The sequence below is a fragment of the Carcharhinus amblyrhynchos genome, chromosome 21 (genome assembly GCF_965287045.1).
Source record: "Carcharhinus amblyrhynchos chromosome 21, sCarAmb.v2.hapA, whole genome shotgun sequence".
Classification (NCBI taxonomy): domain Eukaryota; kingdom Metazoa; phylum Chordata; class Chondrichthyes; order Carcharhiniformes; family Carcharhinidae; genus Carcharhinus; species Carcharhinus amblyrhynchos.
This window is the reverse complement of record NC_137344.1, coordinates 12,217,267-12,243,398: the sequence shown is the minus strand read 5'-3', so window position 1 is coordinate 12,243,398 and position 26,132 is coordinate 12,217,267. Positions and strand designations below refer to the sequence as shown.

The window sequence follows — 26,132 nt, the reverse complement described above, 5'->3', positions numbered from 1 at the left end:
CCCGCTTTCTCCCCATAACCCTTAATTCCCTTGCCTACCAAAAACCTATCTACCCACGTCTTAAAAATATTTAGCGAGGTAGCCTCCACCACTTCAACGGGCAGAGAATTCCAGAGATTCACCACCCTTTGAGTGAAGAAGTTCCTCCTCAACTCTGTTCTAAACCGCCCCCCCCCCATCTTGAGGCTGTGCCCTGTAGTCTTGCTGTCCCTTCTGAGCGGGAAGAACCTCTCCACCTCTACCCTATCCATCCCCTTCATCATCTTATATGTCTCAATAAGATCCCCCCTCATCCTTCTAAACTCCAACGAGTACAAACCCAGTCTATTCAGCCTCTCTTCATAGCTCAACCCCCTCAACTCCGGTATCAGCCTAGTGAACCTTCTCTGCACTCTCTCCAAGGCCAAAATATCCTTGCACAGATGGGCAGAGAAGACTGAGGGTGACCTGATGGAGGTGTACGAGATTATGAGAGTCATGGATGAAGTGAATAAGGAGCAGTTGTTCCCTTTGGTTGAAGGATCAGTCACGAGGGGACATTGGTTCAAGGTGTGGGGCAGGAAGTTTGGGAGGGGATGCGAGGAAAAATTGTTTTTACCCCCGAGGGTGGTGACGATCTGGAATGTGCTGCCTGGAAGGGTAGTATAGGCAAGTTGCCTCACATCCTGGATGAGCACTTGGCACATCATAACATTCAGGGCTATGGGCAAGTGCTGGCAGATGGGATTAGGTGGGAGCCCAGGTATTTCTAATGTGTCGGTGTGAACTCGATGGGCCAAATGGCCTCTTCTGCGCTGTATAATTCTATGGTTCTATGAACCTGGGATATTTCTGGTTCAAATAGCTCAGAACCACATTAAAGTGTTTTTTATCCATTGGAAAGTCAGGCAGAGTTGATGCATTATACTTGTCTGACAGTACTTTTACAATAATACTGCCAGAAAGCTTAGAATCATAGAAACCCTGCAGTGCAGAAAGAGGCCAATCGGCCCATCGAGTCTGCACTGACAACAATCCCACCCAGACCCTATCCCTATCACCCCACATATTTACCCCACTAATCCCGCTAACCTACACATCCCGGAACACTAAGGGGCAATTTAGCATGGCAAATCATCCTAACCCGCACATCTTTAGACTGTGGGGGGAAACTGCAGCACCGAGAGGAAACCCACACAGCCACAGAGAGAATGTGCAAACTCCACATAGTCGGTGACCCAAGCCGGGAATCGAACCCAGGTCTTTGGAGCTGTGAGGCAGCAGGGCCAATCACTGTGCCACCGTGCCGTCCCTTAGCATTGTGAGTGGCCCGTCTCTTAAAATATCACATGTTATCTTTTTTTTAAATGCGGGTCATTAGAAGTTAAAAAACATGTTGACCTCTTGAACGGAATGCCTAGGCCCAATGCTGCACCACTCCCTAACAACATAAACACTACTGACATTTGTGGTTCCCCAGGGGATGAATTTATACCTCTTGGATCAGTCAATTGGAAAGAGAGAGCTGGGGGATGAAAGCGAGTGTTCATTGCTTTGCTCACATTTCCCTTCTGTGGAGGTCACTGAGTGACCCCAGGGATGGGGCTGTGTAGAAATGCACAGCTGGATAATTTCACTCACCTGACTGAATTGTGGGGCCAGAGCCTATAATGCAGAGAAATGAACCGACTACAAAGGAAAGCAGAAACTTTTGTTATTCTTGGTAATGTTAATGACTCATTTGTTAAATGAGTAATGATTCTTTTTGTTTGCAGAAAGAAAATGATGGGTATTTATTTTGGCTGAAGTCAATTCCCGATTTGTGGCTCAGCTATAATTTAGCACTTTGAAGTCCTGTTCTCACAGGGAAAAAAAATGACAGGACAGCAAACGTAATGCTGTCTGAGATGTTTGATTATATCTGCTAATTAGAGCACTATTGATGACACAAAACTGGCCAGTTGGTTGAGGCAGTGAATTGCACCCTGCAAAATCCTTTGCTGCCAATGGTTGTCCTGACCAGGAATGTTATAATTGTTCTCAGAACACTGAGTGAGGATGTGATCATTCTTTCATTCTTCCTATGTTTATAATCTCTCTTCCAGCCCCACAATTCTCCAAGCTTCTCTAATTCTGGCGTCCTGAACATTGGCATTCAGTGGTGTTACCATCACTGAATCTCTCACTGTCAAAATCCTTGGGGTTACCATTGAACTAAACTGGTCTCGTCACATAAACACAGTTGTCAAAAGAGCAGGTCAGATGCTAGGAATATTGCAGTGAGTAACTCAATTCCTGACTCCCCCACTCCCCAGTGCCTGTCTGCCATTTACGAGGCACAAGTCAGGATGTGATGAAAGCCTCCCCACTTTCCTGGATGGATGCAGCTCCACCAACACTCAAAAAGCTTGACACCATCCAGGACAAAGCAGCCTGCTTGATTGGCACCACATCCACAAACATCCACTCCTTCCACCATCAAAACTCAGTAGCAGCAAGGTGTACTAGCTATGAGATGCACTGCAGAATGTCATCAAAGATCCTTAGGCAGCACTTTCCAAACCCATGACCACTTTCATCTAGAAAGACAAGGATGATAGATACATGGGAGCATCACCATCTGCAAGATCTCCTCTAAGTTCCTCTCCAAGTCACTATCAACCTGACTTGGAAATATATCACCATTCTTCCACTGTCGCTGAGTTACATTACTGGAACTCCCTGGGTAATAGCATTGAAGATCAACCCAAAGCATGTAGACCACAGCGCTTTACGAAGGCAGCTCACCACCACTTTTCCAGGACTAAAAGGGATGGCCAGCCCATGTCCCACAACTGAATAAAAAACAAAACATCCCCAAATTTAATAATCTCACCATTGGGTTGCCATATATTCAGTTAGTTAGGTCTTAGGCTCTGGAATAGAAACATACTCCATACATTTCTCCACCTGCCTCCCCATCCTCCTCTTCTTTAAGATGTTCCTTAAAATGTATCTATTTTGATCATGTGACCTAATATCTCCTTACGTGGTTTAGTAACGTGCTTGTTTTACAGTGCTCCAGTGAAGCTCCTTCAGATTTTTTAACGTAAAAAACACAGTAAAATATCAGTTATTATTGTAGTTGAAAACGCAAATAATAGCCGTTTGGGTAAGATACCAGAATAAAATCTTTACTTGTAGGTACAGACACAGAAAGCAATTTGGACTTTCAGGAGAAGTGGAGCTGGGTTGTGGGCAGAAAATCCACATCTCAGCGTCAGCAGTTCATTCCGTTAGTTTGCACAGCTTTAGGACCAATGCTTTCAAAAGCATAGATATTGCACAAAAGACCTTGGTGCAATAAACATATACTCCTGGAGATCTCTGGTGCAATACGGAAGGACTGTGGCACTGTTGGAGGTGCTGTCTTTCAGATGAAATATTAAAGCAGAAATCTGTCCACCATATCAGGAGAATGCCCAAGATGCTATTTGAAGATTATCTGAGCAACCTAACCAACATTATTCCTCAAACATAAATGTATTAGCTAGTCATTTATCTCATGGCTGTTTGCAAGACCTTGTTGTGCACTAATTAGCTGCTATGTTTCCTACTTTTGATGTGTGTACCTTCTTGTTTTATTGTTATGCTGGATGTTGAGCCTCGGTGATGTCTGTGGGGAACAATGTAGTATCACAGTTTCAGCCTTGCCTTTGTTCGTCCTGCATTAGGCTGGGTGCTGCCAGTGATGCAGACACAGCATTTTCAATATGAAGTAGGGAAGCTGGGTGCATCTGCAGATTTGCTTCTTTACAGAAACCCTCCTTAGTGTTAGAATTACCAACCAGTGGTTTATGAGGAAACATCAGACACTTTTACCTCTGCATATTTCCTGGGATCCTGCTCAGATAATACTATCATCCTTTGTCTTTGACACTTATCCGATAGTGTGTACAGCACACATCAGGGATTAATCCCCAAGTCCCATGGTGGCAGTGATTAGCACTGCTACCTCACAATTCCAGGGACCCAGGGTTTGATTCCTGGCTTGGGTCACTGTCTATGTGAAGTTTGTACGTTCCCCCCGTATCTGCGTGGACTTCCTCCAGTGCTCCAGTTTCCTTCCACAGTCTGAAAGACATGCTGGTTAGGTACATTGACCCGAAAGGTGCCGAATGTGGCAACTAGGGGAATTTCACAGTAACTTCATTGCAGTGATAATGTAAGCCTTGTGATTAATAAATAAATGTAAAACTTTAAAAAACTTATAATAAGAGATCCAGTCACAGTCAGCGGGCCATATGTATAACTTCACTTATGACAGCAGCTTTAACTGGGCAACACACTCGCTGGGCCACGCTCGCCCAAAAACCAGAAAATCCCACCCAAGGTCAACGGATCTTTGCATGGTCTGCCCCTGCCCGCTATGATTCCCATGTTGGGAAAATTCCGTTCCCCCCCCCCCCCCATAGAGTCCCATTTTTGGAAGTTTAAATCCTGGTTCCTTTATTCTTGCGATTCCAGCCAATGCCTTTCCCAAGCCCAGTTGCAGAGACATCACTCACCACAGATCAGGGGTCTTTTGCAGATTTATTTTGCAATGTACAGACCAACTGTTCACTGCTTTCACTAGCTGACCAGCTTGTCATTCGAATAGAACTATAGAAATTTTAAGTAACATAATAACATTAGTAACAGGGAAACAGACCATTCAGTCCCGTGAAGCTTGCTCCATCTCCACCATTCAGTTAGATGATTGCTGACCTGCACCTCAACTCCAGTTTTCCTTTTTTATTATTAATTTGTGGGAACTGGGAACTGCTAGCTGGACAGCATTTATTACCCATCCTGAGTCGCCGAAAGACAGTTGAGAGTCAACCACATTGCTGTGGCTCTGGAGTCACATGTAGGCTAGAATATGTAAGAACAGCAGATTTCCTTCCTAAAAGGACATGAGTGAACCAGATAGGTTTTTCCGACAATCGATAGTGGTTTCATGGTCATCAGATTCTTAATTCCAGATTTTTTTAAAATTGAATTTAAATCCCACCATTTGCCGTGATGGGATTCAAACCACAAACATTAGTTGGATTAATTGTCTGGTGATAACTCCATCGCTTCCCCTTTCTCCATCCCCTTAGCTAATAAAAATCCATCAACTCGATTCCATGTGGTCCAATTGTTCAGGCATCCACAGCGTTTGAGGGGAGAATTTCCATTACCCTTTGTATGAAGATGTTTTCTCCGATTTCACTTTCTGAATAGCCTAACTCTAATTTTATGAAAATGTTCCTTTGTCCTTGATTTCCTCCACACAGTGGAAGTAGTGGAAAACAGCAGCTGGGATCTAGAGTGTTATCCTAAAACAGTATGGAGGCTTTCGCTGAGGAGTGAGATCCTGTAAAGCTTAATGTGATTGACCCTGGGAACTCTGGTGGGGGAGCCTAGAGCAAGAAGGCATGATTTCAAAATGACAGCTAGTTGTTCAGGGTGAAGTCAGGAAGCAGATATTCAGACAATCAAAGAATCATAGAAACCCTACAGTGCAGAAAGAGGCCATTTGGCCCATTGAGTCTGCACCGACCACAATCCCACCCAGGCCCTACCCCCATATCCCTACATATTTTACCCGCTAATCCCTCTAATTTACACATCTCAGGACACTAAGGGGAAATTTTAGCATGGCCAGTCAACCTAATCCGCACATCTTTGGACTGTGGGAGGAAACCCACACAGACACGAGGAAAGTGTGCAAACTCCCAAGCCGGGAATCGAATCCAGGTCTCTGGAGCTGTGAAGCAGCAGTACTAACTACTGTGCTACCATGCAGTGACAAAGATAGTAGGAATCTGGAACTTTATTCTTCTGAGAAAAATTGCGAAACCATATAGTTTGGCTCTGTTGTGTGCAGGATGCAACTGTAAGTATTCAGTACTACTGTATTGTAACGACAACCCAATATTTACCACTCTGTCGAGTAAAAATACTATAGGTAATAGTCTGTTTCTCTTTCAGTGTTCATCAGGCTGATTTCATGCAGGCTCTGACAAGTTTGCATCAGCTTGCATGAAATATCCCATCCTTTCCAGTCAGCCCTCCTTCCCCCTGCTGTTGTCTCCAGTTCTGCAGATATGAGATCTTGCATCAAGTTGATTGGAGTCGAGTTATTTTGGCAGCTTGCAGCTGTTTACCACCTTAATCGTGGTGACCTAGCGATGACTTCACCGAGTTGGTGAAACAGGCTTTGTGGAGATTGATCATTCGCCCAACTTTGAGGATTGTCATGTGAATCCAGAAGTTTATTTGCATTTTGTGTAGTAACTGTACATGCATTCTCATGGCTGCACTATCCCTCTCAGTGTTATCAGTACAATAGTTGAGAGTCGTTCATTAAGTCTACCAACCAGGAATGAACTGAGCTTGAATTCTTTTAGCAAAAAGGAGTTGATTTTTAGATCTCAAACAATAACTTTGATAACTATCAAACGTTAGTCTATTATTTTCTTATATGATATCTATGAATGCATGGTTCAGACACAGAAGAATCCAAAAGTAAAGTTTATTTATTTGTTAGTCACAAGTAAGGCTTATTTTAACACTGCAATGAAGTTACTGTGAAATTCCCCTAGTCGCCACAGTCCAGCGCCTGTTCAGGTCAATGCACCTAACCAGCGGGTCTTTCAGAACATTGGGAGGAAACCCACGCAGACACGGGGAGAATGTGTAAACTCCACACAGACAGTGACCCAAGCTGGGAATTGAACCCAGGTCCCTGGTGCTGTGAAGTAGCAGTACTAACCACTGTGTTACTGTGCTCTTTGAGAGTGAATAGTTACTTTATTTCAGAATGTCCTTGCACTTTTTGGGATACTGTTCAGTGGTCTTGTTTGATGGGACAGTTGAATTGAATCTGTTCGTATGCCTCTTTCAGTGTCTCTGCTGTTACTTTCAGGATCTTAATTTCTCAAAATTTGAAGAGTTTGCAGAATTTAATAAATAAGTCTCAAAATTTGTCAAAATTTGTGATACCATGAAAATCTTTCATTTCTCCCATCATTTTCAAATTAGTACAATCTTTTTTTATTTACTATCAAGAGAGAAAGTACTGGAATAATTCAGATCTGGCAGCATCTGAGGAGAGGGAAACAGAGTTAATGTTGCAAGTCCATCTAACTGAAGAAGAGTCATGTGGACTTGGAACGTCAACTCGGTTTCTCTCTCCACAAATGCTGGCAGGCCTGAGTTTTTCCAGCATTTTCTCTTTTCAGTCCTGATTTTCAGCATCTGCAGTATTTTACTATTGAGTTTTGGTTGATTTGATATGAAGAAGCCTTCAAAGTAAATGCTGAGTGGATAATTAGTCAGGAAATGGGCTAAAAGATTACTGTGTAAATGGAGCAACTGAACATGGCTTCAGTTGTGCTTACAAGGCAACTTTGCAAAACCTCACCTTTCCAGCGAATATACACCATATTACCAAGGGTTACTGGAGGGTCAGACATTACTAGTCCTTGTGGAATCTTTGTGGTGTTATTTTGTCGATGACTTATACCTGACTGTCTTGACTTCTAAGTGCAGCTTAAACCTCAATATTCCACATTGATTTGATCTGTGCCAGTGACCTACTGACCTTTATCTCCCAGGTAACAAGCCTATTAGTTCTAATAAGGCCTGAAAAGTATGACAGTGTTTGACTATCATTTAAGGGGCTTGTTCGTTTGAGTAAATCCAGCTGACGAGTCTGAATTTTGAAGGTGGTTTAAGAGAAATATTATTTTCAGTTATCCAATAGCAGGAAAATTTAATTTTAAAATGAAAACTAGCATTTAGGATTACAAAAGCAAATATAGCGGCATAGCCAAAGTTAGTCAATGGCTAGAAAAGAATAATATTTTGGATTTCTTTTTTAAAAGTTTTTTACTCCATTCTTAATGTTACTAAGCCAATGTTCGGAGCAGACTGGGCAAACCAAAATCCACTCCCTGCCCACTTCAAAAACCAAACCCAAACCAAATCCTATTCAAGGGCCCCATAAGAGAGATGAGCAACACCCATGCTGACAAAACAAAGCACTGCGCTCCACCGTGGGTCCAATCCGACACTTGATCTTAGCCAAAAAGCTGAGATTATGTTATTCAGACACTGACCAGACAGTTGCTTTCTGTCTTCCCATTCTAGACTAGGTATCAGCTGTTGCTCTGCTAAATATTTGAGGCAAGTCAGGTCATGTGCTCAAGACCTTCCAACACTCGTGTGTGCCTTAAATCCTGGCCTCTTGTGTAACCCTTTTAATCACTTAACAATTACGAACCTTGATTTCATCTGTCCGAACCCTAAATTCTTGATTATCTTCTGCTCTATCTTGCTCCCTTCCTTTAAAATTATCCTTAACACTTACCTTTTTGACCAAACTTTAGGGCCCCTGTTTGACAAAGGTTTGTTTGACAACACCCTTATGAAGTGCCCTGGGGACATGATATGTAAATGCAAGTCGTTATAGCCTCGGTCATTCAACAGATATCCTGTCACGACTTGTGTTAAAAACAAATCATTTTATAGTTCATGATTCTGACCCTGGGAGCACTGCCGCTTTTAAAAACATGTTACAGTTCTGACAATGTTATTTCCTTATTTCAGTAACTGTTTCTGAGCTCCTGTTTTAGAACGAATATGTTGAAACGAGTGGGTCCCTTGACAGAGGAGGCGCCATATTCTGTTTCGCAATGCACTGCCTTGCATATCCTGAGCATTCTTACCAAATGGCTACATGGCAAACACTTGATGCTATCTCCAGCAGTATGTGATTGAAAATAAGATGGTCACAGTTTTCCCCCACATCAACAGGGTTTGGACTATTCACAATAGCCAGAGCTACTCAAGGAGGCAGTGTGACTTTTGTAACAGGAGCAAGTTAGGGAGTGACTTAAAATAGTCATCTTAAGGTGGCAAATATTGTTCATAACCGATGAGGGTATTTTATTTTCTATTATAGTCCAGGACCTTGATAGGCTTACCTTCCTATGGCATAGCACGGTAGATATCACCTGATAAACAGTCAAAGCTACCTCTACACCTTGCCCATGGGTGATGTGTACACGTACAAAAACAAAGGACTGCGGATGCCAGAAAACCACAATAAAAACTGAAGCTACTGGAAATGTTCAGCTGGTTGGAAAATGTTTTTAAAGTTTGAAATTTATCTGTTATTGTCACAAGTAGGCTTACACTAACATTGCAATGAAGTTACTGTGAAAATTGCCCAGTCGCCACACTCCGGCGCCTGTTCAGGTCCACTGAGGGAGAAGTTAGCATGGCCAGTGCACCTAACCAGCATGTCTTTCGGACTTGTAGGAGGAAACCGGAACACTCGGAGAAAACCCACACAGGGGCACAGTGGTTAGCACTGCTGCCTCACAGAGCCAGGGACTTGGATTCGATTCCTGGCTTGGGTCACTACCTGTGCAAAGACTGCATGTTCTCCCGTGTCTATGTGGGTTTCCTCTGGGTGCTCCAGTTTCCTCCCACAGTCTGAAAGACATGCTGTTTTGGTGCATTGACCCGAACAGGTGCCAGAGTATGGCAACTGGGGGATTTCCACAGTAACTTAATTGCAAGCTAATGTAAGCCCATTTGTGACTAATAAATAAGTAATAAAAAACAGACAAGGGGAGAACGTGCAGATGCTGCACGGACAGTGACCCAACCCAGCTCCCTGGTGCTGTGAGGCAGCCGTGCTAACCGCTGTGCCACCATGGGACAGAGAGAGAGAGACAGAGTTAACATTTCAGGTCAGTGATCTCCCATTGCAACCCATAATAGCAGCATGTCTTCAAACAAAGTGGAGGCCCGTGGAGTTACAAGAATGTTACTCAACGTTTAATTGAAAAGATTTTCTTTCAGTCAAGACGTTGCAATTTCTATTGTTTCTCCTGTTAACAATGCCTGACTGGCAGCTCTTCAACCTTGAAAAGAACCCTTTCTTCCTGTCACTGGATATAAACTGAGCCCAATTGCCTTGAGCAATACGCCAAGCCATATCACACTACAGTAAATTGTTTAAACCACCTGCAACATTTTGAAACAATAGGTAACATTTGCTCAGAAATACTTTGTATTAAGCACATAGAAAGAATGCAAATAGAATTAATCACCCTGTCCTCCTGATGCAGTGACTCATGAAAGGACTGAAGACACGCATATCTTGCCAGGAAGAAGAAATCCTGTTTCTCTTCAGATTTGGGAAAGAGATGTAAACTTTCCCTCCCACGAAGCATTACACACTTATGCAAACTTACTGAAAGTAAATGAGTAAAGCAGCAAATTTCATCAATTGTGAAATGAATACTCTAGGAGAGATTCCTCCAGTGCCCTGATCTATTCTCATTCTGCGCCAGCCCAGAGTCCGCTGAAATCAAAGCCAAATGTGGGACGCTTGAAGCTGAGGCTTTGCAAAGAAATACCGCCATTTTGCAGTCTAGATTTAAAGTCCCTTTTCTTTGGGTTACAGTACGACACCTCAAAACAACAGATAAGTCACACCCGTTTAGGGTTACCCCTCTCCAGTGTCTTCTCAAAGCCTGATCACATCATCTAATCATCTGACATCCAATCACAAGGTTCTTAATGGGGAAATGGTAGCGTAGTAGCAATGTCACCAGACTAGTAATCTAGTACTCAGGGGACATGGATTCAAATCCCATCACAGCATCTGGTGGCATTTGAGTTCGGTTAATAAAAATCTGGAAGGTAAAACTAGTATCAGTGATGACCATCATCATTGTCATTAAAACCCATCAGGTTCACTGTCCTATCGGGAAGGAAGTCAGCCTTCCTTACCTAGTCTGGTCTACATATGACTCCAGACCCACAGTAATGTAGTTCACTTTTAACTGCCTCCTGAAATGAACCATAGGATCCCTACAGTGCAGAAGAGGCCTGAAAGTGCATTCTACCCAGATCCATTCCCCTGCCCTATCCCCATAGCCAATTCATCTAACCTGCACATCTTTGGGAAGAAACCGGAGCATCCAGAGGAAACCCACCAAGACATGGGGAGAACGTGCAAACTCCATTAAGGGTTATGGGGAGAGGGCGGGAATGTGGAACTGAGCCACGACAGATCAGCCATGATCTTATTGAATGGCGGGGCAGGCTCGAAGGGCTAGATGGCCTACTCCTGCTCCTATTTCTTATGTTCTTGTTCCATACACCCAAGGCCGAAATTGAACCCTGGTGCTGTGTGGCAGCAGTGCTAACCACAGTGCTATCCTTATCCCTAAATGGCCAAACAAGCCACTCAAATCAAAGACAATTAGGAATGACATCAAATGCAGGCTTTGCCAGCAATGCCCACATCCCATGAAAGAATACAAAAAAAAATCGCTGACTGACAAAATACCAGGAAGAAGGAAACCTAAAAATAGCAACCCTGCAGGGCCTGATGGTTTCTCCCACAAGTGTATTAAACGGAACAAGTGAGAAAATTACGTGCGTATTAGATTTCCAATTGTCTCTCGTATTAGGAGGCTAAAACCTCACTCTGTATTTTCATAAAATGGATGTATTATGTATTGGCTAATTTGTAATTTTGTTTAAGAAAGGGCTTTTAAAATAACCGAAGCCGTTGCTTAAACAAAAAAGGAACTTTCTGGTGTCCGGAACACCTGCCATCTTGTTATCTTTGAAGAGATAACCCCTGTCCCCATAATAAAAATGTTGGTGAAAGCTGTAATATTGTCTCATGAAGCTGAAAAGCTCTGTCTGTCACCTTTCTTGTAGAAAACAACAGTTTCAGAACCTGAGCTCAGTCCTGGTTTAACTGCTTGGCCCCATTTACACTGTTTTCGCCAGAACTTATGAACATCTGTACCCGCTTCTACTAGACTCCTTCGTCTCTACGTGCTGATCCCATCATGGAATTTAGCTCCAATGGACAAGTGAATTATCTAGCGTACCTGCTTAATCTGTGAAAGAACACACCACTGGACTTCGATTCTGCACCCTGGACTCACATGGAACAATTATTTTTTATCCAGTGGTTTTTGCCCTGTAAGCCCCTTTCTTTCTCTACTTTGCCCTTTTATTGAATGAGTGAAAAAGGGAGTGACATTGCGACCCTCGTCTCATGTGCTACTAAACTAACCCCCTGAGCTTACCGCATCTCAGATTTGCTGTGGAGTTCTTAACAGAAATTGAATCACGTTAAAACTGAGGACTGGTTGCAAAAAGATGCAACCACTTGCAAAGAGGGAAATCAAACACTTTTCTGTTTATGGATGGATGCTGAGAAGGGAAATCAGGGTTGTTTAAATTAATCCTCCTCCTTGTCTGTAACATGAGATTCAGGATTGTGCTCATTGTTAGAAAATTGTTAATGAGGTTCCATTATTTAAGAAGGAAGGGTGGGAGAAAGGTAACTACAGAACCATCCGTTTAATATTGTCAGAAAGTTACTGGAATCAAATATCAGAGACAGTATCACTGAGGAGGTCACCAGCATGCCTACAGATGTTGCCTCCATGTACTTCCAGAAGGCATTTTATAAAATTCCCCCAAGTGATTATTAGTTACAAATAAAATGCCATGGAATTGGCTATAATCTTGCAACATAAATGAGTAGTTAATTAGGATAAGGTGACAGAGACAGAAAGGAAATGTTCTCTGATATGATGAATGGCATTCTCCAAGAATTTACATTGTGCCATCCATATTTCAACAGATATGTAATTGACGTGATGAAGGGATTAAACACATCCTTACCCAAGTTTCTAGGAATTTAATCAGGAAGCCCTTTTTCACAAAGGCTAGTAGAAATCTGGAATTCTATCCTGTAAAAGATTTGAATGCTGGGTCAATTATATTTTCAGGACTGAGATGCATAATGGCACAGTGGTTAGCACCGCTGCCTCTTAGTGCTAGGCACCTGGCTTCAATTCTGGCCTTGGGTCACTCTCTACATGCAGTTTGCACATTCTCCATGTATTCTTGCTGCAGCTGTACAGGGCATTGGTGAGGCTGCAGCTGGAGTACTGTGTGCAGTTTTGGGCGCCGCACTTGGCGCAAGGATATTTTGGCCTTGGAGGGAGTGCAGAGGAGGTTTACTAGGCTGATACCGGAGTTGAGGGGGTTGAGCTATGAGGAGAGGCTGAATAAACTAGGCTTGTACTCGTTAGAGTTTAGAAGAATGAGGGGAGATCTCATTGAGACATGTAAGATGATGAATGGGATGGATAGGATAGAGGTGGAGAGACTCTTCCCGCTCAGAAAGGACAGTAGGACTAGGGGGCACAGCCTCAAGATAAAGGGGGGGTGGTTTAGAACTGAGTTGAGGAGGAACTTCTTCACTCAAAGGGTGGTGAATCTCTGGAACTCTCTGCCCGTTGAAGTGGTGGAGGCTGCCTCGCTAAATATTTTTAAGATGCGGGTTGATGGGTTTTTGATAAGCAAGGGGATTAAGGGTTATGGGGGAGAGGATGGGAATGTGGAACTGAGCCACGACAGATCAGCCATGATCTTATTGAATGGCGGGGCAGGCTCGAAGGGCTAGATGGCCTACTCATGCTCCTGTTTCTTATGTTCTTATCTGCGTGGATTTCCTTCCACAGTCCAAAGACGTGCAAGTTAGGTTGACTGGCCACGCTAAATTGACCTTCATGTCGGGGAATTAATGGTAAGTATGTGGAGCTACGGAGATAGGGCCCGGGTGGGATTGTGGTCGGTGCAGACTCGATGGGCTGAATAGCCTCCTTCTGCACTGTACGGATTCGATGATGACATCAATATATTTGTGTTAGACATCAATCGCTGCCTAATTAATTGGTGAAACATGTCTGAGGGGCTGAATGGCCTCCTGTTTGCTCTCTTGACTTTCAGAAGACATTAAATAAGGTTCCCCACTCTTTGGATGCTGGAAGTCAGGTAAAATTTTCAAAGACTGAGATACTGTCATCAAATTCAAATAGAATTGGATATTTACTAGAAGGGGGAGAACTGGTATAGCAATGAAGAAAGTATAAAGGAATGTGACTAGTTAACTAGCTACAGCAGTTGCAATGCATTTCAGAGTACAGATTGAGTAAGAAAATAGGTCATTGGTTAACATAGGTGTGTAAACACAGTGCTTGCCCTGAGGCCAAGGGAGTGGCTCATGTATTTCTCTTGTTCAAAGAGTAAAAGATTGCGGATATGATTCAGTAAATTTTACAACTGTTAATCTAACATCTGAAACATGGGAAATCAAATTTTGTAATTTGCCAGGACCTTTTCAATGGTTTGATTGAGGGTGATGAAAACAATCAAAAGATCATACGTAGAGCTAAACCCAACCCAGCTGTAAGGCCAGAAAATACTGGAAATTCTCAGAAGGTGAGAGAATCACTGTCCGAATGTTTGGATGGGGACCCTTTGTTCAAATAGTCAGTGTTAAACCAAATACTTCTCTCCATGTTTCATGGACTCCTCCCTCCCCACTGCGCACTGCTACATGCATACTATCCACCTCAACAGCACTGTCTCTCAAAGGGTTCATCTTCAAGTTCACCACCAGCCGCACCCCCCTGCCACCGGCCTGGTATACCATCACCATAGAAGTTCCAACTTTTCAGAATCTTTTGCTTGCCTTTGTCTCCCTGGCAAGAAGGCTTCTTCCTGCACATCTAACCTTTTCTCCTACCTTCAATCATTGTTCGTGTGGACTACTTTTTTTTGCCCCCCCCCCCCCCCCCTAGGGAACGCAGTGGCATTTCAGGTTCAATCCTGTGAGTCCTTCACTCCTCAACCTGTCTCCATCCAGCAACAACTGCCTCTGACAAGCTAAATCTGACCTCACATTGAACATTTTTTCCTCTAACTCTGTAATTATGTCCCCCAGATAAAAGGTGTCGCTCTGGGAACATCATTTTTTGGGAATCCTGATTGTTTCTTTGCCACTTTGATGATTTTGATGATGCCTTGAATAGACCAACTTAGTAAATGAAACATCATCGGCATGGTGACACAGTGGATAATCATAGAATACCTGTAGTACAGAAGGAGGCCATTTGGCCCATTGCATCTGTACCAATCACAATCCCATCCAGACCCTATTCCCGTAACCCCACACATTTACCCTGCTAATTCCCCTGATACTAAGGGTCAATTTAGCATGGCCAATCAACCTAACCCGCACATCTTTGGACTTTTTGCCTCATAGTGCCAGAAACCCAGGTTCAATTCCATTCTTGAGTGTCTGTGCAGAGTCTGCATACTCTCCCTACGTCTGTGTGGGTTTCCTCCAGGTGCTCTGGTTTCTTTCCGCAGTCCAAAGATGTGCAGAATAGGTGGATTCACCATGCTAAATTGCTCCTTGTTGTCCCAAGATGTGTAGTTTAGGGGGATTGGTGGGGTAAATGTGTGGGGTCACAGAGATAGGACAGGGGATGGACCTGGGTGGGATGCTCTGTCAGAAAGTCAGTGCAGACTCGATGAGCTGAATTGCCTTGTTCTGCACTGTATGGATTCTATACTCTTTATCAACCCACATTTCCAAAACAGTGAAACAGTTTTATGTTGAATGATGAGAAGTGTCTAACTCACAGTGTATGCCACAAACTGCCTCATCCTGCACATGCCTTTGAGTTCAGTGTTTTGGTATTGGGCACAATCGTGTAACCTGCAACATTTCACAAAAAGGTGCCATCAGCAGTGCTAAACTGCTTCTTGGTCTGATTTCTAAGTAGAATCTTTCAGAGGCTGGAGGTTGAGCCTGTGTCAATGGTGGTTCTTGCTACACCCATAAGGCTTAAAAAGCTAAGCAATAGGAGACCATGTAGAAAATAAATAATCGGAAAATGTACCAAATGATTCGGTAATCTGGGACTCTGTAACAATTCTCAATTCATGGAGTTTAGCAATTCAAACTAGGTACTTTTACTTTTCCCCCTCACAGAACTTCAGAAGCAAGCTGCTGAGCTGTTTGGGATGGAGGATACCTTGTTTGTACCCAGTGGAACGATGGGGAACCTAATTTCAGGTCAGTGTAACTACAGCATGACGTTGCACTACAGCTTTTCAATCTAATCACAATGAACAAAAGCAACTGAAGGCCCAGTTCAGCTAACAATGCAATGCTGGTTTCGGCTGTAGCTTATTGGTGGTAGCCCTCTCAACCCTGTGTGAAAGATTTGGATTTAATCTTGGCTAACAGTCTCCGGGTAGCGCTGAGGGAGTACTGCATTGTTAAGGGTGCTGTTTTTCAGATGAGAATTTAAATCAAGCAACGGCCTGCTCGCTCAGGTGGAAGTAAAAGATCGTATGACACTATTTTGAAAAAGAGCAGTGAAGTTCTCACTGGTGTCCCGGTCAATACTTATCCTTGAACCAATACTAATAAAATAAGTTACGTGGTATGTATTACATTGGTGTTTGTAGGATCTTGCTGTGCATAAATTGGCCATTTTGTTTTCAACTATGACCACCATTGCAAAGGTGAAACATACAGGGCAATGTGAACTCATAAAATGGCACAATGTAAATCTGGTCCCATAGAGGGTGTTGCTGCATTTCAATTTCTAATTATAATCCCACAAGAGCATAAAATGGGTGTGCAAGTATAATTGTGTATTTAATTGACAGGATTGCCTACCACTGAGGGATATCCTCCAATCCAAAAAGATATCTGACCATCAGAATCAGGAAATATGGTTGGGAGGGTGACTCAGGAGGTCATTCTTTGCATGATGTGAGGTGGATCTAATAGACGAGACAACATTCCAATGGACGGAATTAGGGAGGTTGTCACCTTCCCACTTGTTTCGGATTATGTTGGCTACTTTTACGATGGGGGTCTGCTATCTGAGTCCTAGAGTCATAAAGTTTTACAGCACAAAAAGTGGCCCTTCAGCCCATCATGTCTGCTGGACATCAAGCGCATATCTATTTTAATTCCATTTTTCAGCACTTGGACCTTGAATGCTATAGTTTTTAAAGTGCTCATCTAAATACTTGTTAACTGTTGTGAGGGTTCCTGCCTCTACACCATTCAGATAGTGCGTTCCAGATTCCCACCACCCTCTGGATGAAAAAGTTTTTTCTCAAACCCTCTCTATGTCTCTTGTCCCTTATCATAAATGTATGCCCCCTGGTTATTGACCCCTGTACTAAGTGGAAAAGTTATTTCCTATTTATCCTATCTATATTCTTCATAATTTTGTACACCTCGTTCAGGTCCCCCCTCAGTCTTCTCTGCCCTAAGGAAAACAATCCCAGTCTATCCAGCCTCTCTTCACAGCTGAGCTGCTCCAGCCCAGGCAACACCCTGATGAATCTCCTCTGTACTTTTCCAGTGCAGTCAAATCATTCCTATTTGGTGCCCAGAAATGCACACATTGCTCTAGCTATAGCCTAACAAGCATTTTATACAGCTCCATCCTAATCTCCCTGCTCTTATATTCCATGCCTTGGCTAATATAAGTAAGTATCCTATATCCTTTCCTCACCATCCATGTACCATATACTTTGTCTATATAGCGCAAGAAACAATACTTTTCATTGTATACCAATACATGTGACAATAATAAATCAAATCAAATCAACCATCTTATCTACCTATCCTGCTGCCTTCAGGGATCTTTGGACATGCACCCCAAGGTCCATCAGGTTGTCTGGCAGAGGAACTGAACAGTGACTTTGCATCAGTCTTCTTCAGGCAGAGAGTGGTGAATCTCTGGAATTCTTTGCCGCAAAAGGCTGTGGAGGCCAGGTCATTGAGTGTCTTTAAGACAGCGATAGATAGATTCTTAATTAATAAGGGGTTATGGGGAAAAGGCAGGAAAATGGGGATGAGAAAAATATCAGCCATGATTGAATGGTGGAGCAAACTCAATGGCCTGAGTAACCTAATTCTGCTGCTATGTCTTATGGTCTTATGGTCTGTACTTCCTGGTGTCTTATCATGCATTGTGTATTCCCTTGTTGTATTACACCTCCCAAAATGATGAGGTGAAAATGTGTTCAGCCCCTGGGTAGTCTATTATCTGTTCAGATTTTCAAATTTCCACTTGTTCTTAGGGATTATGTTCCACTGTTTTCATGGGATGTGCCTTTTCACCATGAATAGTAAAAGCCTTTTAAATGTATACAGTACGAGAAGACCCAATTGCCTGTTATCTGATCTGCATGATGGTAATTGATATTCCTGACATACTGCAGTATTTGATGTACTGCGTAGGCTATTCATTGTCTCTGAAATGCCAAAGATTTCAAGAGGACCAAAGTCTTAAACAAGTTTACAAGGAATACATTTCCTATTTTAAAAATGGGAATCTCATATTCCCTTCTCTTGATACTAAGTTGCATTATTAAAACAGAAGTTGGGATTGAGATTGGGTAGATGGTATAAGCACCCCATCCTGATGATAGAATCATAGAATCCTTACAGTACAGAAGGAGGCCATTCAGCCCATTGAGTCTTCACAATCCTACCCAGGCCCTATTCCCTTAACCCCACATATTAACCCTGCTAATCCCCCTGACACTAAGGGTCAATTTAGCATGGTCAATCAACCTAACCCACACATCTTTGTACTGTTGGAGGAAGCTGGAGCACCCAGAAGAAACCCACACAGAGAGAAAGTGCAAATTCCACACAGACTTAATGGTGGAGTGTTATAGAAATCACTAGGTCAGAGTTTCCCCTCAATTTCCTGAGTTTACTCCAAGGTTTAAACAGATCCTGCACTTGAAGATTTTTCATACTTAGACAGATTTTCCACGCAATAGTTTTAAAGTACTTTTGAATTCTGTTCTGGCATATTGGCACAATCGAAATGGGTAACATCCTTGAGATTGATGTAGACTGGAACATGAGAATGCATCCATCTGCCTAAAGTCCCTTTTCCTGATTCTCAGAAAGTGTGCAATATCTGTCGCTGTTCATCTGGTCGGCCCCAAGATGTGAAAAATACCAGAGTCCTTTGTCTCTTATCCCCTTCTGCACTTTTTCTGTCAAAAACCAGTCCAGTTTCCTTTTAATCTTGCCAACATTATCCACCTCTATGTGTAGTATGCTCAATATCATTATCACACTATGTCAAAGGGTTAGATTTATAGTCCCTGCCTTCCTTCCCTTTCTGTTCTCTCTACCCCAAACAAACAAATTTAATGGATTCATACTGCTAGTTATACACTGAATAGTTCCATTGGTACTTGAATTCCCAGTAGAATGTAGTTGGAAGGAAGTGCTAAAAAGTATAGAGTTACGTCAGTCCATAACAGCCTGGGATACACTAGGCGTGTGCTTTGAGGCTGATTCCCATAAAGTAATTGAACAGTAACTCTTTGTGAATCAGGGTTTTCTTGGTTCAGGAGATTGGGCTATATATGTACAACTAATAATGCACTCAATGTACTGGCTGCAGTTCAGGATTCTTCCAGTAATGAATGTAGGAGGTCTTTTATTCATTCTCAGGAAGTGGTCATTTGTTTATTACTTCTGCTTAGTTTCCGCCAGTTGTTGGTAGGACTGAGTCGCTAGACCAGTCCTGTGCTACTATTTTAGTGTGGAAGCTTTGACCCATGGGTCAGACCAGTAAAAATGGCAGCCTTCCTTCCTCCAAGAACATTAGTGAATCCAGTCTGGATCTTTATGAGAAACCCACACATTCATGGTCACTTTTAATGATACCACTTTTCTATTTCTAGATTTCAAACTGAATCCAGATTTTCAAACTGACATGGTGGGTGTTAAACCTGCTTTCACCAGATTACTATCTATTACAACAATATAATTTGCATGCTGCCACTCCCATTTGATTTGATGTACTTTTTGCATATAAATGAAGCCACGTTTTGTGCTCACTCCTGGAATTTCCACAAGGCTTTTTCCAATTTTCTGCCATATTTTGATTTTAATTTATTATTGTCACATGTACTGACATACAGTGAAAAGTATTATTTCTTGCATGCTAAGCAGACAAAACATACCACTCATAGAGAAGGAAAGGAGAGAGTGCAGAATGTAGTGTTACAGTCATAGCTAGAGTATACAGAAAGATCAACTTAGTGCGAGGTAAGTCCATTTAAAAGTCTGACAGCAGCAGGGAAGAGGCTTTTCTTGAGTCGGTTGTTACCTGACCTCAGACTTTTCTATCTTTTTTCTGACAGAAGAAGGTGGAAGAGAGTATGTCTGGGGTGCGTGGTGTCCTTAATTATAGTGGCTGCTTTTCTGAGGCAGCGGGATGTGTAGACTCAGTCAATGGATGGTTTGTGTGATATATAAAATTATGAGGGGCATAGATAAGGTGAACAGTTGGAAACACTTTTCTGGGGCAGATATGACAATTACAAGGAGAAAGAAGTTCAAGGTAAGGGGGAAAGGTTCAGTAGAGATGTGCGGGGGAAGTTTTTTTACACAGAGAGAGGTGGGGGCGTGGAATGCATTGCCAAGTGAAGTGGTTGAGGCAAACACATTCGTGACATATGAACAGGTGGGGAATTGAGGGAGTTGGTCTAGATAGGACAACATGACTGATGTAAGCTTGGTGGGCCAAAAGATCAGTTCCTGTGTGCTGTAGTGTTCTTTCTTCTTTGTTCTATAACTTTTGGTAGAAGTTAAACATTATAAATGATTGTTGTTTCTTTGACTTCCTGCTAATATTACAGTGAGAAATCACAGAACCTGAGGCAAACTTTGATTCTCCCCAGTGTATATCAGTGAGCAAGCCTTTTCCTGTGAATTCTGAACAAGCAAAAAGCAAGTTCCACATTTAAAATATTTAACTTGGTTGGAGGTTTGTAGAGATACCACTGGTGCCATGGCAACTCCCCAGGAATTTCTCATTAAAGGACAAACAAAAGAGCAGACACTTTCAGAACAAGACAGAGTGTCCCATTGGACTATTCCTTTTAGTTAAGTGACCTCCCGGATAGTGAGAGAAATTCCAACTGTTGTATTGTACTGTTGATCTACTACTTCCAATGAAAAAATTGAAGCCATCTGTTAGGTTTCATAGAATCATAGAATTCCTACAGTGAAGAAGGAGGCCATTCAGCCCATTGAGCCTGCAATGACAACAATCTCACCCAAGCCCTAAAATAAAAGCAAAATACTGTGAAATCTGGTTCCACCCGAGCCCTATTCCCGTAACCCCATGTATTCCATGCTAGTCCCCCTGACACTAATGGGCAATTGGGCATGGCCAATCAATCCAGCCCACACATTTTTGGAGTGTGGGAGGAAACCGGAGCACCCAGTGGAAACTCACGCAGACATGGAGAGAATGTGCAAACTTCACACAGACAGTCACCCAAGGCCAGAATTGAACCTAGGTCCCTGGCGCTGTGAGATGGCAGTGCTAACCACTGTGATAACACTCTTAAAGTGGCTTTGCAGGATTCGTTCTTCATTCTTTATAAAGAAGAGATTCTTTGAGATTACAGAGAAATAGAGCAGTAGTTGATCTTTATATTGCCAGTGAGAGTTGCCTCCCAAACTATGGAAAGATTAATCTCTCAGTGTCTAAGTTCTTCACAGGTATGAGATTGTGCACCAGAATGTTTCTCAAAACGTCTTGCATCCTGCCTAGTTCTCAGAAAAACTGCACAAATAGATTGAGTGTTGTTTCTCGGACGAGCATTTTTTTGAGGAAGGTGTGTAGCTTGCTGAGTCTGAGAGGAAAAAACACAGGAAGTTGGGCTGTGTAACGTTCATGACCATATGTAAATCTGGAAGGCTTTCCTGTGCTATGCTCGAGTACAGTTTGCAGTGAAGTGCAGTTCGCTCTGTCAATCTGATAACATTTATGAGAACTGACCACAAAGGAAGAGAGAGAGAGAGCAGTGCAACCTTGAAATGACGCGCAGTTTTTGCTGCATTGTTTTTAAGAGGGAAAATACAAAATAACTGAGTGGAATCACTATAATAGTTTAAGTATTCAATGGTGTAAAGTTGCATGTAATTGCTGTTTTTAACCCTCACTTTCAAGGTTTATAGAAAGAAACCATGCCAACTTGACAGAATTTATAATTGAACTCATTGGTACATGAACAAGAAAGCAACATATCTGACATTTCAACACTTCAGATACTTTTAAATTACAGGATCCCACATATTTCATGTCATAGAGTATTACCAGTGTAAAAACAAGCTGAAAACATTCCCCTGCCTTCCAGAGTTGCGGTTATGGGTATTTATGTCTGTATATTAGAGGTTAGCTTTGAGTAAAGTGAAATAGAAGTGCCAGCAAAAGATTGGAACATTTTCAATATTTTCATGCAATTGGACCTTGCTGTACCTAACCAAAATATTGAAAATGTTTGCATGTATTCCAAACATCTTACGCCAGGCAAGAATGCCCATGAACCTTACCTTGACTTAGTTGAATGGAGATTTCTACTGTGTGTTTTTGCATGAATGGATATATTCCGCATATAGCCCATCAACCATATGATTTCACCCAGCTTCAAGCCATGCAGTGGTAATCTGAGATTTCTGCGGACTCTTGTTGCTTGACCAGGATTGACATTCTAAATTTTAAACAAAGAGGCGTGCGAGAGATTGAAGAGTTGGGGGAATAGCAACATTATTGAAAAGGGAGAAAAGTGGACAAAGTTGTTCATCTTGTACTCATCAGAAAAAATACAAGAATGTCAAATTTTGAACCATCACCACAATTTATACCACAGGGGAAATGGGGTGCTGATTGGTTGACAAGTGGACACTGGCTGAGGCATTGCCATGGTGTAGGGAACGGGGAATTGGCTTCCTGTGCTTCCAGTCAAATCTAAAAAGATGCAAGACCTGAACAGATTCCTTTTGTTTGCAGAGGAAGGGTCCTCTATGAATTTATGTCCCTTATAGCCTAGCATTAATGAACCGCATTATGAGCTCAACTGCTTGTTAATGTAGCTATCAGTGCACTCAGAATTGTTCAACAAGTGCTATTCAGTTGCAAAATCATACTTAACAGCAGACATTTTCTTTCTGAGTTTTTGTAAGTGCTGACTGGTTGTGTATCCTGCCTAATAAGAACAGTCAAAGGAGCATGTTGTTAATTCAATTAGCCAGTTTTTAGGATGTATGGCCCATGCATCTGGCATCACACCAGCATTGAGATTCATACACAACATTGATCAGTTGTGTGGTTGGCAGAACATCTTTTTGGAGGATTGGGCCACACATCTGTACAATCCTTAGTGAGCTAATAGCTACACCAAAAACCAACTTAAATTAGTCAGTTGAGTTTGTAACATGGCTCATTTACACTACAGATCAGATCTAAGCATTGCAGTCCTGCCACATCCAGCCATAAATAGTGATGGACAATTAAACAACTCATTGGAAGATGAGACTCCACAAATATCCCTGTTTTTAATGATGGGGGAACCCAGCACATCAGACTTGATAAGGCTAAGGCATTTACACCAATCGTCAGCCAGGTTCTGAATAGAGTAGTCCTGGAACGAAGTGACACCTGAATCGAGTGGCTTCATTGGGAGTTTGGAGACAGTGGAAAATGCTGGTACGCAAAATCTAAAAACTGAAGCCCAGTTCAGCAGCTCGACTTAAAGTTAGAACTTTAGAAATTCTAGTAACAGGACTTGCCTGCCTGTGGCAGTGAACTGTCAATCAGTTGCAAGCAATTGTTTTTGAATCGGTGCTAATCAGCAGGTATAGGGCAGTTGAGTCATTATTGGGAACTTGGAAATAGTATAAAGAGCAAGAGGGCCTGAGCAGAGCACTTCTAGAATGGAGTGGAACCTGAACAGAGTGGCTTAATTGGGAAGGTACCACATGGTAGGTTACTGCATAAGTTAAATCTCACGGGATCCAGGGTGAGGTAGCCAAATGGATACAAAATTGGCTTGATGACGGAAGACAAAAGTTGGTTGTAGAGGGTTGTTTTTCAAACTGGAGACCTGTGACCAGCGATGTGCCTCAGGGATCAGTGCTGGGTCCACTGTTATTTGTCATTTCTATTAATGATTTGGATGAAAATTTAGGAAGCGTGGTTAGTAAGTTTGCAGATAACACCAAGATTGGTGGCATAGTGGACAGTGAAAAAGGTTGTCTCAGATTGCGACAGGCTCTTGATCAACTGGGCCAGTAGGCTGATGAATGGCAGTTGGAATTTAATTTATATAAATGCAAGGTGATGCATTTTGTTAGATCAAACTAGAGCAAGACCTACTTAGTTAATGATAGGACGTTGGAGAGAGTTATAGAATAAAGGGATCTAGGGGTACAGGTTCATAGCTCCTTGAAAGTGGAGTCACGGATGGACAGAGTGATGAAGAAGGCATTCAGCATGATTGGTTTTATTGATCAGAACGTTGAATACAGGAGTTAGGATGTCTTGTTGAAGTTGTACAAGACATTAGTAAGGCCACACATGGAATACTGTGTAAATTCTGGTCACCCTATTATAGAAAGGATATTATTAAACTAGAAAGAATGCAGAAAAGATTTACTAGGGTGCTACCGGGACTTGATGGATTGAGTTATAAGGAGCGGCTAGATAGGCTGGGACTTTTTCCCCTGGAGCATAGGAGGCTTGGGGGTGATCTTATAGAGGTCTATAAAAATAATGAAAGGCATAGATCAGCTTGATAGTCAATATTTTTTCCCAAAGGTAGAGGAGTCTAAAACCAGAGGGCATAGGCTTAAGGTGAGAAGAGAGAGACACAAAAGTGGCCGGAGGGGCATTTTTTTCACACACAGAATGGTGAGTGTCTGGAACAAGCTGTCAGTGGTAGTAGTCGTCGAGGCAGGCACAATTTTGCCCTTTAAAAAGTATTTAGACAGTTATGTGAATAAGATGGGTACAGAGACAATTGGGACTAGCTTAATGGTTTAAAGAGAAAGATGGCATGAACAAGTTGGGCTGAAGGGCCTGTTTCCGTGCTGTAAACTTCTATGTCTCTAATTTGGAGACTGAGAATTTGGAGAAAAGGAGAAACAACCTAGTATATAAAATTTATATATAATATACAAGTATATACAGTGGGAAGTATATCAACCATGATTGAATGGTGGAGCAAACTCGATGGGCTGAATGGTCTAATTCTGATCTTATAATCTTAAGTTTTTATGGTCTGTAAATGACTAAAAATAAGAGTTAAATTACTGCTACAGGAACTGACATGCGAGGGAGCAGCAGGACACTGTCCACAAACTCACTAGTTAGTGGGAAGTTGGTTTTCTCCACTTTAAAGCTGCATTAAGGTACGAGTTCCAGCTTTTTTTTAAAAAAGGAACCTTAAATAAATTTCTACCTGGCTTAAATAAAAGACTCTTTAAGTTAAAGTTAAGTACAGCCTACAACACGTGGGAATTTGTAGACATTCCTTGCAGTCTGAATGACTACATGTGTGGAAAGTGCCACAGGTTTCGCCAACCTGAGCTCTGGGACTTGGAGCTTGAATGTCACGGCTTGAGGAACTGAGGTGCATCCACAAGACTGAGAGTTGAAGGAACTTGCCAAGGCTCCTTGGGAGTTCCTTCCAAACCCACACTATTACCTTGTAGAAAGACAAGGGCAGCCAGAAACATGGGAGCACCACCACCTGGAGATTCCCCTCCAAGTCACTCCCCATCCTGACTTAGAAATATATCACCATTCCTTCACTGTTGCTGGGTCAAAATCCTGGAACTTCCTCTTTAACGACACTGTGGATGTACCTACACCACATGCACTGCAGCAGTTCAAGAAGTAAAAAGTCTGACAACACCAGGTTTAAGTCCAACCGATTTATTATTATTATAAATTTATTATTTATATTAGGTATGCTGTGTCTGAAGCCAGAACTCTCCATTCACCTGGCGAAGGGACAAACCCCGAAAGCTTGTGAGTTTACTATCAAATAAATCGGTTGGACTTAAACCTGGTGTTGTCAGACCTTTTACTGTGTTTATCCCAGTCCAACGCCGGCATATCCACATCAGCAGTTCAAGAAGGCAGCTCACCACCACCATCTTCAGGGCAGTTAGGGATGGGCAATGAATGCCATCCTAGCCAGCGAAGCCTACATCCCACATCCCGTGTCTGACAAATTTATTGGAGTTCTATGAGGATTTGTCTAGGGCGGTGGATAGAGGAGAGCCGGTGGATGTGGTCTTTCTTGATTTTCAGAAGGCGTTTGACAAGGTACCTCACAAGAGGTTATTGCAGAAGGTGAGGGGGCATGGAGTTAGGGGT

General features: G+C 42.4%; 1 protein-coding gene across 2 annotated transcripts in view; it reads left to right on the top strand.

Annotated features, from left to right (window-relative positions):
• Positions 1 to 26,132, top strand: part of tha1 (threonine aldolase 1) — a 68,785-nt gene that overhangs the window by 18,178 nt on the left and 24,475 nt on the right. Inside the window, exon 2 of one of the 2 annotated variants that reach the window (XM_080209504.1) lies at positions 15,887 to 15,970. The exons of the other annotated variant lie outside the window; for it this stretch is intronic. Coding sequence (XP_080065630.1) covers positions 15,887 to 15,970 — 84 coding nt within the window. The remainder of the gene's footprint in view (positions 1 to 15,886; positions 15,971 to 26,132) is intronic. 2 annotated transcript variants of the gene reach the window in all.